General features: G+C 37.0%; 2 protein-coding genes across 3 annotated transcripts; both read left to right on the top strand.

Moving 5' to 3' along the window:
• Positions 1 to 10,225: 10,225 nt before the first annotated feature.
• LOC110930327 lies at positions 10,226 to 13,106 on the top strand. Of its 2 annotated transcripts, none has more exons than XM_022173623.2 (4): positions 10,226 to 10,357; positions 10,577 to 11,829; positions 11,918 to 12,167; positions 12,243 to 13,106. In XM_022173623.2, exons 1-4 carry the CDS (start codon positions 10,315 to 10,317, stop codon positions 12,428 to 12,430), a joined length of 1,734 nt encoding a protein of 577 aa, XP_022029315.1. In that variant the 5' UTR covers positions 10,226 to 10,314; the 3' UTR covers positions 12,431 to 13,106. The 2 variants fall into 2 exon arrangements, with proteins under 2 accessions (XP_022029315.1, XP_035844214.1); XM_035988321.1 differs by having other exon boundaries at positions 11,918 to 12,147; positions 12,243 to 12,349.
• LOC110932378 lies at positions 12,473 to 12,952 on the top strand. Its single transcript, XM_022175717.1, has one exon. It carries the CDS (start codon positions 12,473 to 12,475, stop codon positions 12,950 to 12,952), a length of 480 nt encoding a protein of 159 aa, XP_022031409.1.
• Positions 13,107 to 20,011: the final 6,905 nt, after the last annotated feature.

Raw genomic sequence — 20,011 nt, 5'->3', positions numbered from 1 at the left:
AGGATCATAATCATTCCAACTGAAACCTTTTGGAAGCCTTTCATCTTCTTGGTCTATCAGACCATAAAACGCTCTACCCTTTGATTCTTCAATAGTACGTGAGGGTGAAGATTGTTGTTGAGATGGTTGTTGTGTAACCTGATGATAAATTGCTTTTCGATGATAATCGTTGTTTCCGAATGGATCTTGTCTCCCGGTTGCTTCTTTGTTTGTGCACTCTCGTTTAAAATGCTCTTTTTCTCGGCAACGAAGACAAGTAACCTTTGGTTTGTCAAAACCTAGCTAAGATGTAGCAGCATCACGAAGATCATCTCTTCCAGTGATTTGTTTGAATTTTTCTGCTCTTCTTAAAACACCAGCTAAACACCACTTGATGTCCATCAACTCAAGTTCCTCAGAATCAATCTGGTCATAATCCTCTTTAGTGAGCATCAGATTTCCGATTCTTCCAGCAACTAAGCTTTCATACGACTCTAACACAGTAACAAGAGATGCCATGTGTTGCTTAGCAATATCTGGAGAGAAATTTTGACCATTTTGAATGTTTAATGTCACATTGCATTGCAAATTTGTTGAACTTTGTGGTTTAGAACTTGGTGTTGAGAAATTTGGGTCAAAACTTGAATACGACGAAGAATATCCACCACTCTGAGTTGTAGTGCTAACATTTGTTCCAGAAGTACCATCAACACTGAAAGCAGTCTGAATCTTCAGACTCGGAGTAGTCTCAACTTTGCTTCCTCTATAATATAGACTAACATCTTGTTGAGCTCCCGGATTCTTCATGATAGCAGTTTTCTGAACATCCAATTCATGTTTTTCAAGCTTCTGAATGAACTTACACAAATTCTTATCTTCAGATTTTTGGTTATGCTTTAGAATCAACAGATATGTTCCCCATTTATTCTGTGGTAGTGCATCGGCTAACTTATCAACCCATTCATCATCTTCTTTCTTGATGTCCAATCTTTTCATCTCCTGGACAAGATGACAATATCTCTCAATAGTCATTCTTGTTGTTTCACCTTCAAAAGCTGTAAACATATCAAACGATTTTTTTAGTAATGCACGTTTATTTTTATCATATCAGCACTTCCCTTAAACTTTTGAATCTACGCTAACCAAATTGATCTAGCAGTTCCCTCATGTTGAAGCAAAACAAAAATATCTTCTTTTATGGCTTGTTGGAGAAGGCTAATCATCATCTTTTCACTGTTGTATCTTAATTTTTCATTCGGTGTAAATTCACTTAACGGTTTTTCATTTTCAAGATTATCTTTCGGTCTAACATAATCTTTCTCTATCGAAACCCATGCATCAAACTTATTTCCTTGCACCCAGTTTTCAAAACGATTTTGCCATCCTTTAAAATCCTCAATGTACATAAGCTTTGGAGGTTTTTGGAAAGTTCCCGTTTCATTTTCGATTTCAACAGTTTCGGAAACTGTAACTGGAGCAGCTGGAGCAGTAGCAAAGGCGTTGTTAAACTCGTTTTCCATGTTTCAGTATCAAAAGTTTCCAAAATCACTCTTTTCAAACGAACTGAAGTTTCAAACGGACTGAGTTCAAACGACCTGGTGAAACTTTCAAACGAACTAATCACCTTCAAACGATCTAAACTGGATTTCGTGCGACCTGGGGTTCAAACGAACTGGATTTCACACGAACTGAATTAATCTCTCACGACGTGGATCTATTTCACATGACCTGGGTCAATTCCAAACAATCTATTCTCACTTCGCATGACCTGGACGACTTAGAGTTCAACTCATGCGAACTGGTTCTGATTTACAAACGACCTTGAGACTTCCAATCCGTACGATCTGGTTCAGTTTCAAGCGATCTTAACCGAATTCAAGCTACCTGAGGGTTTAATCCGTGTGAACTGAGTTCACTCCGTGTGAACTGATTAATTCCAAACCGTGCGAACTGGTTACCCTTTGAAACGAATTGTTCTAATTTCAAACGATCTGACCTCAATTCGTATGAACTGAGGGATGATTTCAAACGAACTGGTGATTCTCGAACGATCTAAGATGGTTTCGGTTGATTTTTCCCAAAATTGATCACGTTTTAGGTTGAATTAAGGTCTGATTCTTTCAAGGATTGTTTAAAACAGTGTTTTGCGTGTTATATCACAAAATCAGTCCATTTTATCCGTAAAATCTTGGTTAATTTGATGAAAAAGTGTAAAAGAATGAGTAGAAGTCAGAATTTTCGGTGAAAAACGGTGAAAACAAGCTGAAATGGTAAGAACTCTTCCTCCGGAGCTCTGATACCACTTGTAAGATCGAAGATCGACCTAAACGAATCGATCAGAAGAGTTCTAATCCAAACCAAAGGCGGAATTCAGTGATTCAGACTTGATTGCAGCTTGATTAACACTAGGAATCACTTTAATTGTCTTGTATATTGATTTAAAAGCTTTTACAGATCACTCGACACTTCTGCAACACCTCTGCTCCGGAATCAGGAATGTTACAAATGAAAGACACAAGTCACCTATATATAGTAGTAGCCACTTCGCATGAACCATGCATGCCAGTTTGCACGAACTGGTCTGTTCGTGTGGACTGGCTAGTTCATGACTGTTTTCCGTTTTTCTCGAACTACGTCACTTAATCTATCAATTCTATTACAAGACTCGATACAAGACGAAGTCGATAGACATATGCACCAACACCAATTAACAACCATCCCATAATTTCAGCAAACACTTTGCCATGTTCCAAATCAAATCAAACAATGTAATTTTTGCATTTATCATACATGTTCATACAACCCTAATTGCCTACAACATTGACATCGAAATTATGAGCATCAGAACACACAAACATCATCAACATAATTACTAACATGTGATCCTAGTTTATCACTTAAATCATAACAACCAAACAAATCATGAACATCATCCAATCTGATCAACAAACATGTATGCAACCTGATTCAATGGCTCATTCTTTATCAAACCTAGATCGAAATTATCATAATATCATAAACCAATAGCCTAAATCCGAAACTATTTCATCACACTTTCACATCAGCTCTCACGAGCACAAAACATCGTTTCATTATTCGTAAGGATTGTCATGACCAATCATTCCATTCGGATCTATGAACACAACTTCAGCAAGAACTCTATTACCCTAACACATTAACATGTAACAACACAACCATGTGCAACAAGAGAATCAAAATCGAATGACGATAGGAACATACTAACCGAAAGAACAAGATGGTAATCAAGTCGATTCTTTGAGAGGGACCAAGGGCTGCCGTCGGTTTGCTTGAGAGAGAAGGAGAGCTACGGTTTTGCTAATTCTTGTGTTTTTGCAAATTATTAAAACCATACACAACCACATGTGTGTATACGCTCAAGATAGGTGAACTGGGCCTATCCTGGGCTCGAGAGGGTTGGGCCGAGAGTTCACATACAAACGAAACATAACTACCAAACAATTTATAGTCATACACGTCATACACTTATAACATTCACATATCAAACACCTTTTGCTAATTTACAAAACAAGCACGTGCTTATAAGTTCAACGGAGCATAGATAGAAATGGTTCATAGCTAAAAACCTTGGAAAACCGGTTTGTCACATTCAGTCTGTCCATCCGTTTGAGGATGAAAAGCCATACTGAGGTTTAAGTGAGTACCCATAACGGTTTGGAATGTTTACCAAAGACGTGAAATGAAATGACCATTGCGGTCGGAGATAATGTCAATGGGATACCATGACGACATATGATTTCATCCATGTACAGTCTGGCTAGTTTCTCGACTTTGAAATCCTCACGAATGGGGAGGAAGTGAGCGGATTTGGTCAAACGATCAATGATCACCCAGATGCTATCATGACCAGAAGGCGTGCGAGGGAGTTTGGTTATGAAGTCCATAGCAATGCTATCCCATTTCCAAACACGGATTCGGGTTGTTCGAGTAAACCAGAAGGACCCCGATGCTCAGCCTTGACTTTCGAGCAAGTGAGGCATTTCAAAACATAGGTGGAAATGTCCTTCTTCATACCAGGCCACTAATAGGACGTACGAAGGTCATGGTACATCTTATTAGCACCAGGATGAATAGAGTATCGGGACTTGTGTGCCTCCTTCATTATGAGTTCACGAAGATTGTCGCGATTTGGCACCCAAACGCGATCAAGATAGTATTGGAGTCCGTCTGATTTTGTCACAAGTTGATTTTCACTAGCACCACATATCTCTACGAACAAACTTCCCTCGATGGCTGATGAATACTGAGCTTCACGAATGCAAGTGTGAAGATCGCTAACGATTTGAGAACAACGAATGCTATTAACATGAGCTTTGCGACTGAGCACATCGGCCACGACATTAGCTTTACCAGGATGGTAGCGAATCTCGCAGTCGTAGTCGTTAAGCAATTCCACCCAACGGCGTTGACGCATGTTTAGTTCTTTTTGGTTAAATATATGTTGTAGGCTCTTATGGTTGGTGAAGACCACACACTTTGTACCATATAGGTAGTGTCGCCAAATCTTTAACGCAAAAACAACTGCGCCGAGCTCGAGATCGTGGGTAGTGTAGTTCTTCTCATGTATTTTCAGCTGTCTAGAAGCATATGCGATGAGCTTGTCTCGTTGCATGAGAACACAACCAAGACCATGGTTAGATGCATCGCAATATACCACGAAATTATCGTTTTCATCAGGAAGAGCAAGAACCGGAGCATTGCAAAGCAAGTCCTTAAGCGTTTTAAAGGATTCCTCTTGTTCAGGACCCAAAACAAAAGGTTTCTCTTTCTGAGTTAGCAAAGTGAGGGGAACGACGATTTTTAAAAAGTTTGAGATGAATCGATGGTAGTAACCCGCCAATCCTAGGAAGGAACGAATTTCATATGGGGATTTAGGCGTGATCCAATTCTTTACTGCTTAGATCTTGGAAGGGTCAACATGAATTCCTTTTTCACTCACGATGTGTCCAAGGAATTGAACTTCTTTGATCCAAAACTCACGCTTAGAAAATTTTGTGTACAGATGCTCACCACGTAAGAGTTCGAGAACGAGGCGTAAATGACGTTCGTGATTGGCTTAAGTTTTCGAATAGATGAGAATGTCATTGATGAAGACGATTACAAAACGATCCAAGTAGGGTTTACATACACGATTCATTAAATCCATAAAGACTGCTTGTCTGTTGGTCAAACCAAAGGGCATAACCACGAACTCATACTGGCCATAGCGAGTGCGAAATGCGGTTTTAGGGATGTCCTCTTCGAGAACACAAAGTTGGTGATAGCCAGATCGAAGATCGATCTTAGAAAAGCACGTTGCACCTTGGAGTTGATCAAAGAGATCATCGATGCGAGGGAGAGGGTAACTGTTTTTTATAGTGAGTTTGTTAAGCTCACGATAATCGATCTACATGCGGAACGAACCATCCTTCTTCTTGATAAAAAGTATAGGAGCGCCCCAAGGTGAAGTACTTGGGTGTATGAAGCCTTTATTAAGCAACTCTTGAAGTTGACTTGACAACTCTTGCATCTCAGAGAGTGCGAGATGATAAGGAGCTTTAGCCACATGAGTCGAACCAGGGATGAGGTCAATGCGAAAATCAACGGATCGAGACGGAGGAGGGCTAGGTAGATCTTCAGGAAAGACTTTACGAAAATCACACTAAACTGGAACATCACTTAGGTTCTTCCCTTGCCCTTTTCTTCCACAACGTGGGCTAAAAAGGCAAAGTACTCTTTACGTAAGTACCTGTTCGCTTGTGTGCATGATATAAGCTTCAGTCCTCTCGAAGGTCTGTCACCATAGAAATGTAGAGTGTCACCATAAGGAAGAGGTAAACGAACGTATTTTTCATGACAAGCAATTTCAGCATGGTTCTTTCGAAGCCAATCCATGCCTACTATGATATCGAAGCTACCCAATTGCATGGGTATGAGATCGATAGGAAAAACGTGTTCATTAAGAGTGAGAAAACAATCGTGAAGAACATAATCGACTGTGATAGATTTGCCATTGGAAACATCGACTGTGAATGACTTAGGTAGTTTAGAGCATGCACAATTTAGCATAGATGCAAATTCAACGGAGACAAAGCTTTTGTCTGCGCCAGTATCAAATACTATAGAAGCATAAAGATTTTTAACGAGAAACGTACCATTAACGACTTCATTGTCGTTTTGAGCCTGATTGGCGTTGATGTTGAAGGCTCGTCCTCGTGGAGCTTGTTGCTGTTGTTACTCTTGATTCAGCTAGGGACATTGTGGGCGAAGATGTGTCGTGTCCCTGCATTTGTAGCATGCACGGGCGTTATTTGCTGGTTTAGGGTTTTGGGGAGCTTACTGAGCTTGGTTGTTATTATGACAATAAGGGGTTGTATGACAAAAACGATTGCACGTAGTGCAATGGCGGCATGCTGAGTTGGCTGAATATTGATAATGGCAGGTATTACACTTGGGATGAACCCCAGTATATGGTTTCTTGGTGTTTTCTGGTGTAACAGGGTTCGGAGTTGCAACAGGAACAATCGCGTTGCAGCTTGGGTTTTGAAACTTACGTTTCTTGCCCTTGCTACCACTTGATTGTGCGGTGATTTGGTTGGCTGGTTTGGAGGTGACAGGTGTTGCGACTTGTTTATCAAGGATACGATTGTTGTTCAGGCTGGCTGCGAGGTGATAGACTGCCTCGATGTTGTCAAGCTTCGCTACTTCAATGGTGTCACGCATGGAAGAGGGTAAGCCATGGATGTACTTCCTGATCATGCAGCCAGTAGTGGACACCAGGTGTGGTACGATAAAGCTCAGTTGTTTGAAACGGGCGGTGTAGGCAAGATTGTCATCTCCAATTTGCTTAAGAGCCCAAAACTCCTCTTCAAGCTTTTGCTGCTCATGAGCAGGACAAAACTCAGCCGTCATCAGTTCTTTGACCTTGGCCCAAGGTAACGCATAAGCTCCTTCGTTAGAGCGGATGTTTCTTTCATTGGTCCACCACTTCAATGCTCTGGCTTGAAAGACCCCAGTAGCACTTCGAGTCTTGAGATTCTCGGGACATTCGTTGTTGATGAAAGTCACCTCAATGCTATCGAACCATTCAAGCATTGCTGTCACTGTATCATTGCTAGTGAAAGGCTTAGGGTTGTATGCTGAAAAGTGCTTGAAGTTAAAAGAGTCGGGTTTAGGTTGGTCAACCTTCGAGTCGACAGAGGAGTTCGGTGTAGTTGTGGTGTTGATCTTGCTGACGATTTCAGGTATCACACATGCCATCTGTTTAGCCATAAATGCCATCATTTTCTTTTGTGAGTTGGTCTTGGACCTCTTGGTCGAGTTTGAGTGACGGCTCGAAGACATCTAAAGACTCAAATCAAGGAATGCATGAGACTCGATCATAATGTTTTGTTTAAATCAATTTATTTTCATGAATGTATCACATAGCATTGAATATTCAAATAATTTCACATAGCATAATTTTGTGTTTTCACATAATGAAGGCATCGTAAATTTAATTTGTTCGCGAGGGATTATTATTGTTTTAGATTGCGACGAAAGTGCGTGTCATGTCATCCAACCGTCAAAGCGAAATAACGTACAAATGTAAAACACATTAAAATCGAAATAGCATAAAAGAGATTTAACGTAAAAATTGGATTGTCACGGAACGTAACTAAGACTATTCCAAGTCAAATCAAAATCCTTTCGAGTTAAGGAAACGTGCTTTAGCCTAATAGACAAATACTCTCGTCGAGAAGCGATTAACGGTATTTGTCCTTCCAGTTACTACACGTCTCTAGTAGATTGGAAAATCGAAACTTTGGCGAGATTGAAAATCGAGGAGTGGGACTAGTTATCAAGATGTGGGTTTCACACCTAACTTGGTAACATCGTACCCTAGTGTGGTTGGTACTTATCAAACGATAAGGGTTCACTAGAATATGAAATGGAAATTCCATCAAGATATGGATATCACTCCTAACTTGAGGGTAAATTTCGTGCAAAATAACAAGTACGCGGATTGGAAGTCATCACCAAGTGTGGGAATCACCCCTATTTTGGTGAGTAATTTCGATTGTGGAACAAGAGTGTCTTCACCAAGCCTCCAAGTGTGTATTGTGTTAGTCTTAGGAAAGGCATGTATATTAAAGACCAAAAAGAATAGATAGAAGCAAATAAGATAGAATGCAAGTAGTTTTAAAGCACAAATAATGACAATGTTCCTAAACTATAGACTAGGTAAAAGTATGCCTACTTTTCCTAATTCGCTATAGTTATGGCTCTGATATCAATATGTCACACCCCAATCGATGGCGGAAACATCGGAGTGAGACGAAAACATGTTTGTTCATAGCATCATAACACTAATTGCGACAATATAAATTAATCAAGATTTCATAAATACTAAAATTTCATACATTGTTCCAAACATGATCAAAACATAAAACCAAAACATTGTTTATTTCTAAGGTGTGCTTCTAAGTCCACCCTAAACTTTGTTTCTTCACTAGCATCATCTTTCAACCTGCAACATGTATTAAAATAATGATCAACAAAAATGTTGGCGAGTATACAAGTTTGAATACATAGTTTAATAATAAAATGCTTAAACATGCTCATATCCAACATGAATAATACATACAAGTTACTAATATGCTGAATGGGTGTAAACTATATGTCAAACCAAAGTTTCCAGCGCAATCGTGATTACCCAACATCATCGAGACGAAGAGGGTGTAACATGTTTACTTAACAATACCCTAAGAATTGGGGCGATGCGTTAATCCTATAGCACTATAATTGTTAAGGTAGGCTAGCAAAGTTAATGAGCATATAGACACAATGTATACATAGCATATGAGATTAACAAGTATCACATGTTTTCATGTTTAACTATGGATAGAATGTGATTTTGAATAAACAAGTCTCAAGTGTTGCATGTTTTTGTATAAAGTACATATTGCACCCAAAGTGACTAAAATGAAAAAGGGATCGAGTATACTCACAGTTTTGCGTAGGGAATATACCTAAACCGCGAGCAGAGTTGATGAAGTACGAACACCGAGATTACACTGAAATAGTCAAACAAGAATCTAAGTATTCTGTTGTGAAAGAGTGTCGGATCAGAACACTAAAATACGGAAATTAAACCAGATAAAACAAGTGATATGTTGATTCGTACGGATGAACATAGTCCATTCGTGCGGATCAACGTTTTCAGTACGAATGAATCGGGCTGTTATGGTTCGATACCAACTGATTTGATTGTAAAACAATAAAGTAAATAGTTCAAAACAGTAACTAAAATAATCAGGTTCAGTAGCTGACGTTAAAATATAAGATAAACGATTTTGTTTAGAAAGTGGTCCGTTCGTGCGGATGGACTTAGTCCGTTCGTACGAACCGACTGTCAAGTTGCGTAAAGTTTTAGTTTTTAAACTGATGTGATTGAAAATGTGTGGAGTAATTTCTAAATCAGTAGATAAGCGGTAAAACGATGATAAACAGGTCTGAAACCAGACAATAAAAAATAGAACACGTGAAGGTTTGTCCGTTGCGTAAAAATAAACGTTTACTTATCCGGAAACGACGCCTAAAAACTTCGGGGTTTGGGTAAGTAGGCGCTTCATCGAAGTAATCTTTAATCAACCGGTTGTTTTCCGCTTGTTGGTCTCGTTGAATATATCTCTTGGTACAATCTCACGTTGAGGCTCGCTACAATGTTTCATATAACGAGCCGCTAGTTCGCACGCACTCGTAACCGCCTTTTGCTCGACCTCCTCATCGGTCGAGTCACCCTTATCCGCTAAAAAATTTTTGTAGTAATAATTTGCAATGGACGAGGAGGAGGTGGGGGAATCCATTTTGTATAAATGGGTGAAGGTTGTATGAAAAAATTTGATGTTTGAAGTTGTAGGTGAGTTTTTTGGTTATGATTTGTATAAAATGGATGAGGGTGATAGTATTTATTTAAAGGAGTAAATTGCAGGCGCCGTCCTTTACGTTTGTAACATATTACAACCGGTGTCCTTTAACTAAAGATATATCAGGCGCCGTCCTTTATGTTATAAGTTTTTAACACCCTATGTCCTTTAGTGCTAACCTAGTTTAATTTTTTTGTTAAGTCTTACCATGTGCCTCTCACATGAGGGCAACATAGTCTTTTCTTCTAAATTATACATTTAAAAACTAAATAAATAATCTCTAAAAACCCATCTACAGCAGTTGATTGTTCGTATTCCTCTCAAAAAACCATCTCATAACGTCATCTGATTGTTCCTATTCCTCTAAAAACCCTACAAAAAAACGAAACCTTTCAGTGGTGTCTTCTACATGCGACAAGCCCTAGAACAAAACGACATGGATGAAATTTATGGTAAGCTTCTAACATCATCGTAGTTTTATCTATTGATTCCATTGTAGTTTTCATAATATCTTTGTGTGCATATCAGTTATTTTGATTGGTTTGTTAAGAAAACAATGAAATCAATTTCAAAAATTTTGTTCCATTCTCAACAGGCAATGCAGAGATAAGGTTATCTTTATGTATTCTGAATCTAACTTTATGTATTTATGTATGATTGTGTCAATTCAGAAATTGATGATCATTATCCTTTTAAGGAGGGAAGCATTGTTCATGTTGAGAGTGAAACCAATGTTTATGATAGTGTGCATGATGAGGATGATAGTGACTATATAGTTGATAACGCTAATAGGCATGATGATCCTGAAGTAGACATGAGGGATTTTAGGTTACATGTTGACTTGGATGTAGAGGACACTAACATAGGTGTTCTAAGAGATATTGAAGCAGAGGATGAGGTTTTGGACAATGAGGCTTTTGATAGTGGCTCAGACTCCGATGAGAATGCAACAAGTATTAGGAGACGCCAATTAAATTATCTTAGAAAGTCAAATGAAACCACGGCCAATTTCTATCTAGGCCAGATTTTTGGAAGTAAGGAAGAAGGGAAGCAACTGATCAAGGCACATGCTGTTGAAACTAGAAGGATTATTAAAATTATAAAGGATGATAACATAAGGGTTAGGGCAGTTTGTCAAGGGGCTTTACCAAGTTTTGAAACTAACGTAGATGGATCCAATGTGTTAGAAGGAAAAGGACCTGGCATAAATGTTGGTGGGAGGGGAAAAAAGACTAATCCTCATCAATATCAATGCCCTTGGGTGGTTTTAATTTCAAAAGACGGTCAAAGTGAATCTTGGATGGTGAAGACTTTGATTACAGAACATAAATGCCTTCAAACTAGAAACATTTATGCTTGCACATCCACTTTCTTATCTCAACAAATGTTAGAACAAATTGATGAAAATCCGGAAATACCTGTGAAAGCAGTTCAAGAACAATTTCAAAGGAGATATGAACTAGCGGTTTCCAAGATGAAAGCATACAGGGCCAAGATCAAAGCTAAGAAACAAGTACAAGGAGATTACGTTACACAATATGCTTGGCTTAGAGATTATGTCAATGAACTTCTTAATAGAAACCCAGGTTCAACTGTCAAGATAGAGGTTGAACCAGTAAGGAACCCAAAATATAGAAAGAGAATATTCAAGCGGATCTATGTATGCTTGGGGGCTTTGAAACAGGGGTTTAAAGCAATAGGTAGGGACTTGTTGGGTCTAGATGGAGCTTTCATGAAAGGTCCCTTCCCGGGTCAGGTGTTAACAGCAGTGGGTATTGACCCGAACAATGGAATCTACCCACTTGCTTATGCTGTTGTAGAGGCAGAGACTCTTAGCTCTTGGACTTGGTTTCTTGAATGCGTAGGAGATGATTTGGAGTTGGCTAGAAACTCTAACTTTACATTTATCAGTGATAGACAGAAGGTATTATTTGTATTGTTAATTTTTTTTTATTTGTGTTGTTTAATTGTTTTTATATATGCTCTTAGGCGTATTTTGATATTTTAAACAGGATATTCTTCCTGCCATTCAAAAGTTGTTCCCGTGTGCTGAGCACAGATTCTGTCTTAGGCACATTCATGAGAACATGAAAGCTACTTTCAAAGGAAAACTTTATAAAGATATGCTATGGAAGGCGGCCACATGTACCACGGTTGTTCAATTCCAAGATGCAATGGATGAATTGAAAAAGTTCAATGCAAATGCCCATTTGTGGTTGTCAAAAATCCCAACTCAACACTGGTCCAGATCACACTTTTCTGGTAAATGTCATTACTATATTACCTATTAAACTTGTGCATGTGATTGATGTTTAAAATTATATGTTGTGTTAACAGGTAGGGCTTTGTCTGATGTTTTACTTAATAACATGTGTGAGGTGCTGAATGGCAAAATTGTTGATAGTAGAGACAAGCCAATTATATCAGCTCTTGAATTTATAAGGAAGTATCTCATGAGAAGGATTGTGACTGTGTTGGAGACAACTGAAAGAAGTGATGGGCTGCTTACGCCCCATGCCACATAAACGTTGGAAACAGTGAAGAAAGATGCTACATATTACACTGTTATGTGGAATGGGGAGGATCAATATCAAGTGAGTGGGAGACGTAGTCAATATGTGGTGCAATTGAATGAAAGGTCTTGTACTTGTAAGGCATGGGAGATAACCGGGATACCATGCAAACATGGTGTGGCAGCAATTTGGTACAAGGCTGCTAGCAACGGACAACAAGTTGGAATACTAGAAAGTTGGGTGCATCCGGTGTACAGGATGGATACATGGAGACAGGTTTATAGTTTCAAGGTCAACCCAATCAATGGCATGTCTATGTGGCCGAAATCACAAGTTCCTACTACTTTAAAACCACCACATTATCACAAGCAAGTGGGAAGACCAAGAAAAGCAAGGAAGAAATCTGCAGTTGAATTGGAAGACATCACACAGGGTGGAAGGTTGTCAAAGAAGAATACAATTCAAACTTGTCGCAACTGTAAAGAAAAAGGCCATAATATCAGGAGTTGCAAGAAAGCCAGATCACAAGTTTAGTGGGTGTTGACTTTCAAAGTCAAAGGGTGGTCACAATTTTTGGAACTTTCAGGTTTATGTTTTTTTTTTTTTGTCTTTTTGGAACCTGGGCAGTATGCATTTCAAGTACTTTCTTTTGCAACCTTGGGTTGGTATGGTTTAGTATGATTTTGAACCTTGGTTTGTCATTGTCATATAATTATGCAGGTCATTTTGTTTATTTGGGATTGGTATGCTTGTGCAGCCAAAATTGGAGTAAAAAAGGTGTTAGCGACGGGTTGCACATGCTGCCTAAAAGATGTTAAAAACATGGTTTATTTGATGTCAACGTGCCGTAAAAAAAGGGGGTTGAATTGCTGTTAAATGCAGTTAAAAATGGGTCAATTTGCTGTCAAAATTAAGTAAAAAACAGAGTCAAAGTGCTGTTATGCAGGCTGTTAAAAATAGGTTTAATTACTGTCAAAATGATGTTAAAAATGAGGTTTATTTAATGTCAAAATGATGTTAAATGTTGTCAAAATGCGTCAAAAATGGTGTACAGCAAACTCATAATAGCCAATTATTCAAAATGGTGTTGTTAAGAAGGAAGTTCAATCGTTGTTTAATATACAGCCAACTATTTAGAATTAATATACATCTTTAAATTAAATTAAATTGAGAGGCACATGGTTTGAAAGAAATTAAATCGCTGTTATGAGATGGGTTTTTAGAGATTATTTATTTAGTTTTTAAATGTATAATTTAGATGAAAAGACCATATTGCCCTCATGTGAAAGGCACATGGTAAGACTTAACCAAAAAATTAAACTAGGTTAGTACTAACGGACATAGGGTGTTAAAAACTTATAACATAAAGGACGGAGCCTGTAATATCTTTAGTTAAAGGACACCGGTTGTAATATGTTGCAAACGTAAAGGACGGCGCCTGTATTTTACTCTATTTAAAGGTTAAATTGAAAAAAAAATATAGCCGTTGTAATCATGACCGTTGCCAACGGTCATTGGCCATCAAACCTTCTCCGGCGTTGCTTTTAAAACGCTTCGGGCAAATTTTGGTCGAAAAACGCCCATGGGGGCGGAGAAGAGGGCGTGATGGGGCGTTCTTTTCTAAAATACGCCCAAAAAATGAAGACTACGCATGGTCTTATAATGAACTTCTCTAAACAAATGGCTTATAATCTACTTATAATTAATGAAAAAAGATTGGTGGTGACTGTAGTTTTTTTTTTTTTTGTAGATTATAAAATTAAATAATTTCTATTATATAATACCGTGTAATACATTGGTTTGTAACCTAGTCTATATATACACATACACACCTAGGGTTGCAAACGAACCAAATGTTCAATGAACAGTTCGTGAACCATTCGGCGGGAAGTTCATTTGTGTTCGTTTGTTTATTAAACAAATGAACACAAACAAGAAATTTCGTGCGTTTAGTTAAATGAACGAACATGAATAGAGGCTGTGTTCGTTCATTTATGTTCGTGAACGTTTGGGAACATGTTCGTTTGTACTCCATAGTTCATTAGTGTTTGTAGTTTTTATATCTTATTTAAATACTAGAAAATTTCAACAAATAAAATATTTAATAAGTGTCAGTGTATTATATATTATGTCCATGTTGTGTTCGTTTGTTTTCATTTGCATTCATGAACTTTAGTTTGTGCTAATTTGTGTTCATCAACGTTCATTGCTTAAAATTTACAAACACAAACAAAAACGAACAAGTTCATTTCCATAACAAATGAACACGAACATAAAATCTCGTTCGGTAAGTGTTCATGAAACGTTCGTGAACACATATATTTCTTAACAAACGAACACGAACATGGTGTTGTTCGTGTTTGTTTGGTTCGTTTGCAGCCCTACACACACCTAGGACCTAAACTTAGGCATGCTAGCACCCACCGGACGGTTATTTTCATCAAACTTAACTTTATAATCATCCTCTGTATATTTCTTTGGAAAAACGGCAACACCACATATGCCTCTTTTCGATATAGCTATAGTTTCACTATCATACAAAAAGACCACATAGTGAAAGTTATTCAAGTAAAAAGATAAAAATTCTAACAAAGTCAATACTTTTTAATGATAACAAAGTTTTATTATCAGCTTTTTAAGTCTATCACAAAAATAGTAGCAGCTTTTCTTTATTTGATAAATAAATACAATATTAAGTTATACTCGAGCACTACAAGAAAATAGGGTAATAGCGGCGACAAATGTCGCCGCTAAAGACCTTGATCTGCGCCGCTAAAGCTAATAGCGGCGACATATCGCCGATAAAGCTTGGACGGTAAAGGTCCTTGTGTCGCCGCTATTGATATAACCCAATAGCGGCGACATTTGTAACCAGAATAAAGTCGTCGGTAATGGTTTTGGATCAATAGCGGCGACACGTGTCGTCGGTAATGGTTTTGGATCAAAAGCGGTGACACAACTCTTTTTTTTTGTTTTAAATTTTTTGCTGCATTTTCTATATTTCCATTATATACAAACTTGCCGATTTTCCAGTTTTACGCAACACAAACAAACTAAATAAACAATATACTTTACATACTAATATCGCATAAAACGTATCCGTACAATAACATCCTAAAATATCCGTATAATAACATCCGAAAACTACAAGTAAATAATACTTAATACTCATCGTCATCCTCATCGTCCTTGTCAAAAATGTCGTCATCGTCGTTTGCGGCTTGCTTTCCCTTCGTAGCAAGGTAGGAATCGAGTTGATTTAAAAATGTTGGGGTTTGGAACAAACTCGAAACATATTCCTACATTAATACATATCAAAACCTTTATTAGCATTTAACATACTACCAACATATATTTAGCAAAGTAACAAGCGCTCATAGCAACTTGTATAACTTTTTAAAGTCAAATTGTATAGTTTACCTCAGAAAATGGTTGTGGAGTTTGAGGTTGCGCACCAAACACATTCGATGGCATATTGGAAGAAGGTTTATGCCCAAGCCCCCGGAACCATCCTCGTCGATCACCCAACACATTTTGAAACACGACAACCTCATTCGGCGGTTGAGAACCACCGCTTTCTCCGCCCATAATCTCACGTTCTAAATTAAGCTGTATTTTACGAAGATGATTATATATATATATATATATAGAGAGAGAGAGAGAGAGAGAGAGAGAATAATACTTTAGATAGATACTTACATAATTCTGCTCGGCTATCACGTCAACCCAATTCCCATCTTTATCGGTGTGAGTTTTGCGGTACGTATCGAGATGTTTCAAACCCTGTTTAACATTAAAACTTAGATTAGATATTAAATAAACATACAAACACACACATATAAAATGTAGAGTAAGGATCAAATACAAAAGACTTTAATTATAAGAAAGGTAAGAAGGAATAGGAAGATGACACCTGACAAAAAATTCATCTAATCTTTAATCAGGGGGTAGGTATTTTTGGAAAGTATTTAAGGCTTCAATAAAACAGGGCTACGCTACATAAAACAGGGATTTACGCTACATGATTGTCGCCCTAATTCTATCGATTACAGTAGGTGATTGTCGCCCTGATTCGATCGGTTGAAGCTTAAATTCAACAATTTTCATTGTGGAATCATTCAATCAAAGCTAATTGAGCAGTAAATCATGTTGACGAATGAGAATGGTACGTGCTCTGAGTTTGATGTTGTTATCGTTGAAAATTATGATTGAGATCTGATTAAAAACTGTGTTTTGATCATGTTATCGTTGAGAATTATGCTGTTATCATTGAGAATTTTGATCATGTTATTGTCGCGATTTTGGTTGTTTCATGGTGATGTTATCGTTCAGAATTTTGATTGAGATCTAAAAATGTTTTAATTATGATTAGGTATATGTTTAACCTAATTTTTTCATTCGTTTATTAGAAATTGTTAAGGTGTGCATTTGTTGTTGCGAATTCTGATTGAGATCTAAAACTGTTATATGTTCTGTTTTGTTTAAGTTATTAATGCCTTGTGTCTATTTTATTTTCATTGTGCCTAACTAACATTTTAGTTGATTTTGACAATAGGATGTGTTTTATTGTCTGAAATTATATCATATTTTGTCATAATGTGTTATTTTGTTTATTTGAATGCGTGTTATCGGGTAGTTTGCTTTCTGTTTATTGTTTTTATTTCTTTGAATATCTTTTTTGCTAGGTTTGTATGACATATATATGTTTTAATGTGACATTGTTTATTTTTTATTTATGTAGATGCTATAGTTTACAAAGAGCGTGGTGTACGGCGTGTATCACCACATACCAGAAAAATATTTTACACTCCTGCTGTGAGCGAGTCAATTAAACCTCGTGTTGGTATGGTCTTTGACTCCGTTGACCACGCTTATGGTTTTTATGTCAAGTATGCTCATGCAAGTGGTTTCTCGGTTAGGAAGAACACTTCACACACCAACACAAAAGGTGTTCTTAAGTTGAAGTATTTTACATGTTCTAAAGAAGGTTTTAAAATTCCTAACAAGGGTAAAGGAAAGTGTCGGAAACCATCTAAGAGAGTTGTATGTGAGGCTCATATTAAGTTACAGTTAACTGTTGTATGGGAAGTTTGAAGTATATATTTTCAAGAGGAACATAATCATAGTTTCGTGCATGAAGAAGACCTCCAGTTTTTTTACATCCGTGAGAAGGGTTGATCATGTAAAAGAAAATGCCATTCAAGCGTTGTCTACGATAAATCTTGGGCATGTAAGGGCATTTAACGTTTTGAAAAGTTTGTATGGTAGTTACGAGGAGGTAGGTGCTACAAGAACTGATTTTAAAAATTATAAAAGGGAATTAAATAAATACATTGGGGAGAATGATGCAGATACTGTTATTAAGTGTCTTGCAAAGAAAAAAAAGTATTGTCCAAATTTCTCATTTGAGTATGAAGTTAATCAAGATGGAACTTTAGGTGGTGTTTTCTGGGTGGATGAGATTTCAAAAATTACTTATATGGTTTTTGGTGATGTTGTTGTGTTTGATGCTACATATCGGTCAAACAAGTAAGAATTATAGGTTGTATAGAACTTTTTGTTTATTATCATTGTGTCATATTTTGTAACATTGTGTCATATTTAAGGACATTGTGTCAAATATAATAACATTGTGTCAAATTGTTAATTTTTTTGTAGGTATGATATGGTATTTGTTCCTTTCACTGGTATAGATAATTACAATAGGAATGTAACGCTTGGTGTTGTGCTTCTTGGATCAGAAACTGCTGACTCATATAGGTGGTTGTTGAGGATGTATGTCAAGGCGTTTGGTGTTGCACCTAAAGTAGTTGTTACCGACCAAGATCTTGCCATGAAGAGGGCTATTTTAGATGTTTTACCAGATAGCCGTCACAGGTTATGTATGTGGCACATACGGGAGAAATTGACTCCTAAGGTATCATTTTAATTTTGTTTTTTAGATTTTTTATTTTTTATTGTCATTGTGTCTTTTATTATGTTATTGTGTCATTATTGTGTTTTTTATTCTGTTTCTTATTGTTATTGTGTCTTTTCTTTTGTAGCTTGGACCAGTCTTGTGTAACGCTACAGTTTTAAAAAAAAAACATTGGCGAAGACTGTATGGTCAGATTCAATTTCATGTAATGAGTTCGAGGAGAAGTGGCATGCAATACTTTCTCAGTATGGTTTAAGTAATCATGAATGGTTGGGCAGTCTTTATAATATTAGACATGATTGGATTCAAGCATATTATTTAGAAGAAAATTTGTTAGGGCTTATGCGTACGACATCAAGATCAGAGAGTGAGAATCATTTCTTTAATCAGTTTTGCAATCCATGGTCAACTTTGGTTAAGTTTTTTAGCCATTTTGAAACTGCAATTGAGGCTTAAAGGTACGAGCATAGGAAAAATGATCATGAAACATGATACAATGAAGCTGAACTTTGGTTCCCTAATTTTGTACTTGAAGAACAAGCCTCAAAGTTGTTTACACGGACAATATTTTTGGATCAACAATTGGAGATTGATGATGCCGTTAACAATTTTCGTCAGTTTCTAGACAACTAGTAGATGGTTGTATGAAGTTTGAAATTGAGGATATCTTACAGCCATGCACTTCATACTTTGAGGTATAATCTTGTTTATGTATTTGTATAATATGTTGTGTATTTTTGCATCGTGTCTTTTTAATGACATTGTGTCATATTTAGTCATTGTGTCATATTTATTCATTGTGTCATATGGTTCTTAATGTATTGTGTAATCTATTGTGTTATATTTGATGACATTGTGTCATATTTATAAATTGTGTCATATGTATTCATTGTGTCTTATGGTTCTTAATGTATTGTGTAATCTATTGTGTTATATTTGATGACATTGTGTCATATTTATAAATTGTGTCATATGTATTCATTGTGTCTTATGGTTCTTAATGTATTGTGTAATCCATTGTGTCATATTTATTCATTGTGTCTTTGTTTCTATTGTAATGTATCATGCATTGTGTCTTATTGTTTTTATTTTTTTATGTGTAGGTTATGTTTCGAAATGAAGATCAAACTATATCTTGTAATTGTAGAAGGTTTCAACAATGGGGATTACTATGCTGGCATATTTTTTATGTTCTTAGGCTTTGTTACGTAACTGAGTTCCCAAAGAAGTATGTGGCAAAGCGTTGGAGGAGAGAAGTTGTTCTAAATAGTTCATTTCGACCTATAAGGTATGATGATATCGAAAACAATGGTGATGATATTCAAGAAATACTTCGTGAAATAAGGTTTGCAAATGATATTCAATCCATTGGTTCAAGACAAAGAGCAGTTGTGTCTTTATAGAGATTATCTAAAAGCTTACATGTCTAAGGCTAATGATGTTCAAGTTGTTGCTCCGGCTCCTAGTAGAAGAGATAGATTTGCATAAATGACTGGGACTAGTGAACCATGTGATGTTATAGTTAGAAATCCAATTAAAACAAGAATAAAATAGACTCATAAGCGTTTGAAGTCAGCTCATAAGATTGCAATTAGTTAAGCTGGGAAGAAACAAAAAGGATGCAGTTTTTGCAAAGGTACTGGTCATAATGTACGCACATGCAGTTTACGCATACA

This window comes from Helianthus annuus, chromosome 3 (genome assembly GCF_002127325.2).
Source record: "Helianthus annuus cultivar XRQ/B chromosome 3, HanXRQr2.0-SUNRISE, whole genome shotgun sequence".
Taxonomy (NCBI): domain Eukaryota; kingdom Viridiplantae; phylum Streptophyta; class Magnoliopsida; order Asterales; family Asteraceae; genus Helianthus; species Helianthus annuus.
Note: the sequence above shows the minus strand (reverse complement) of the source record. Positions and strands in the feature narration are given on the sequence as shown.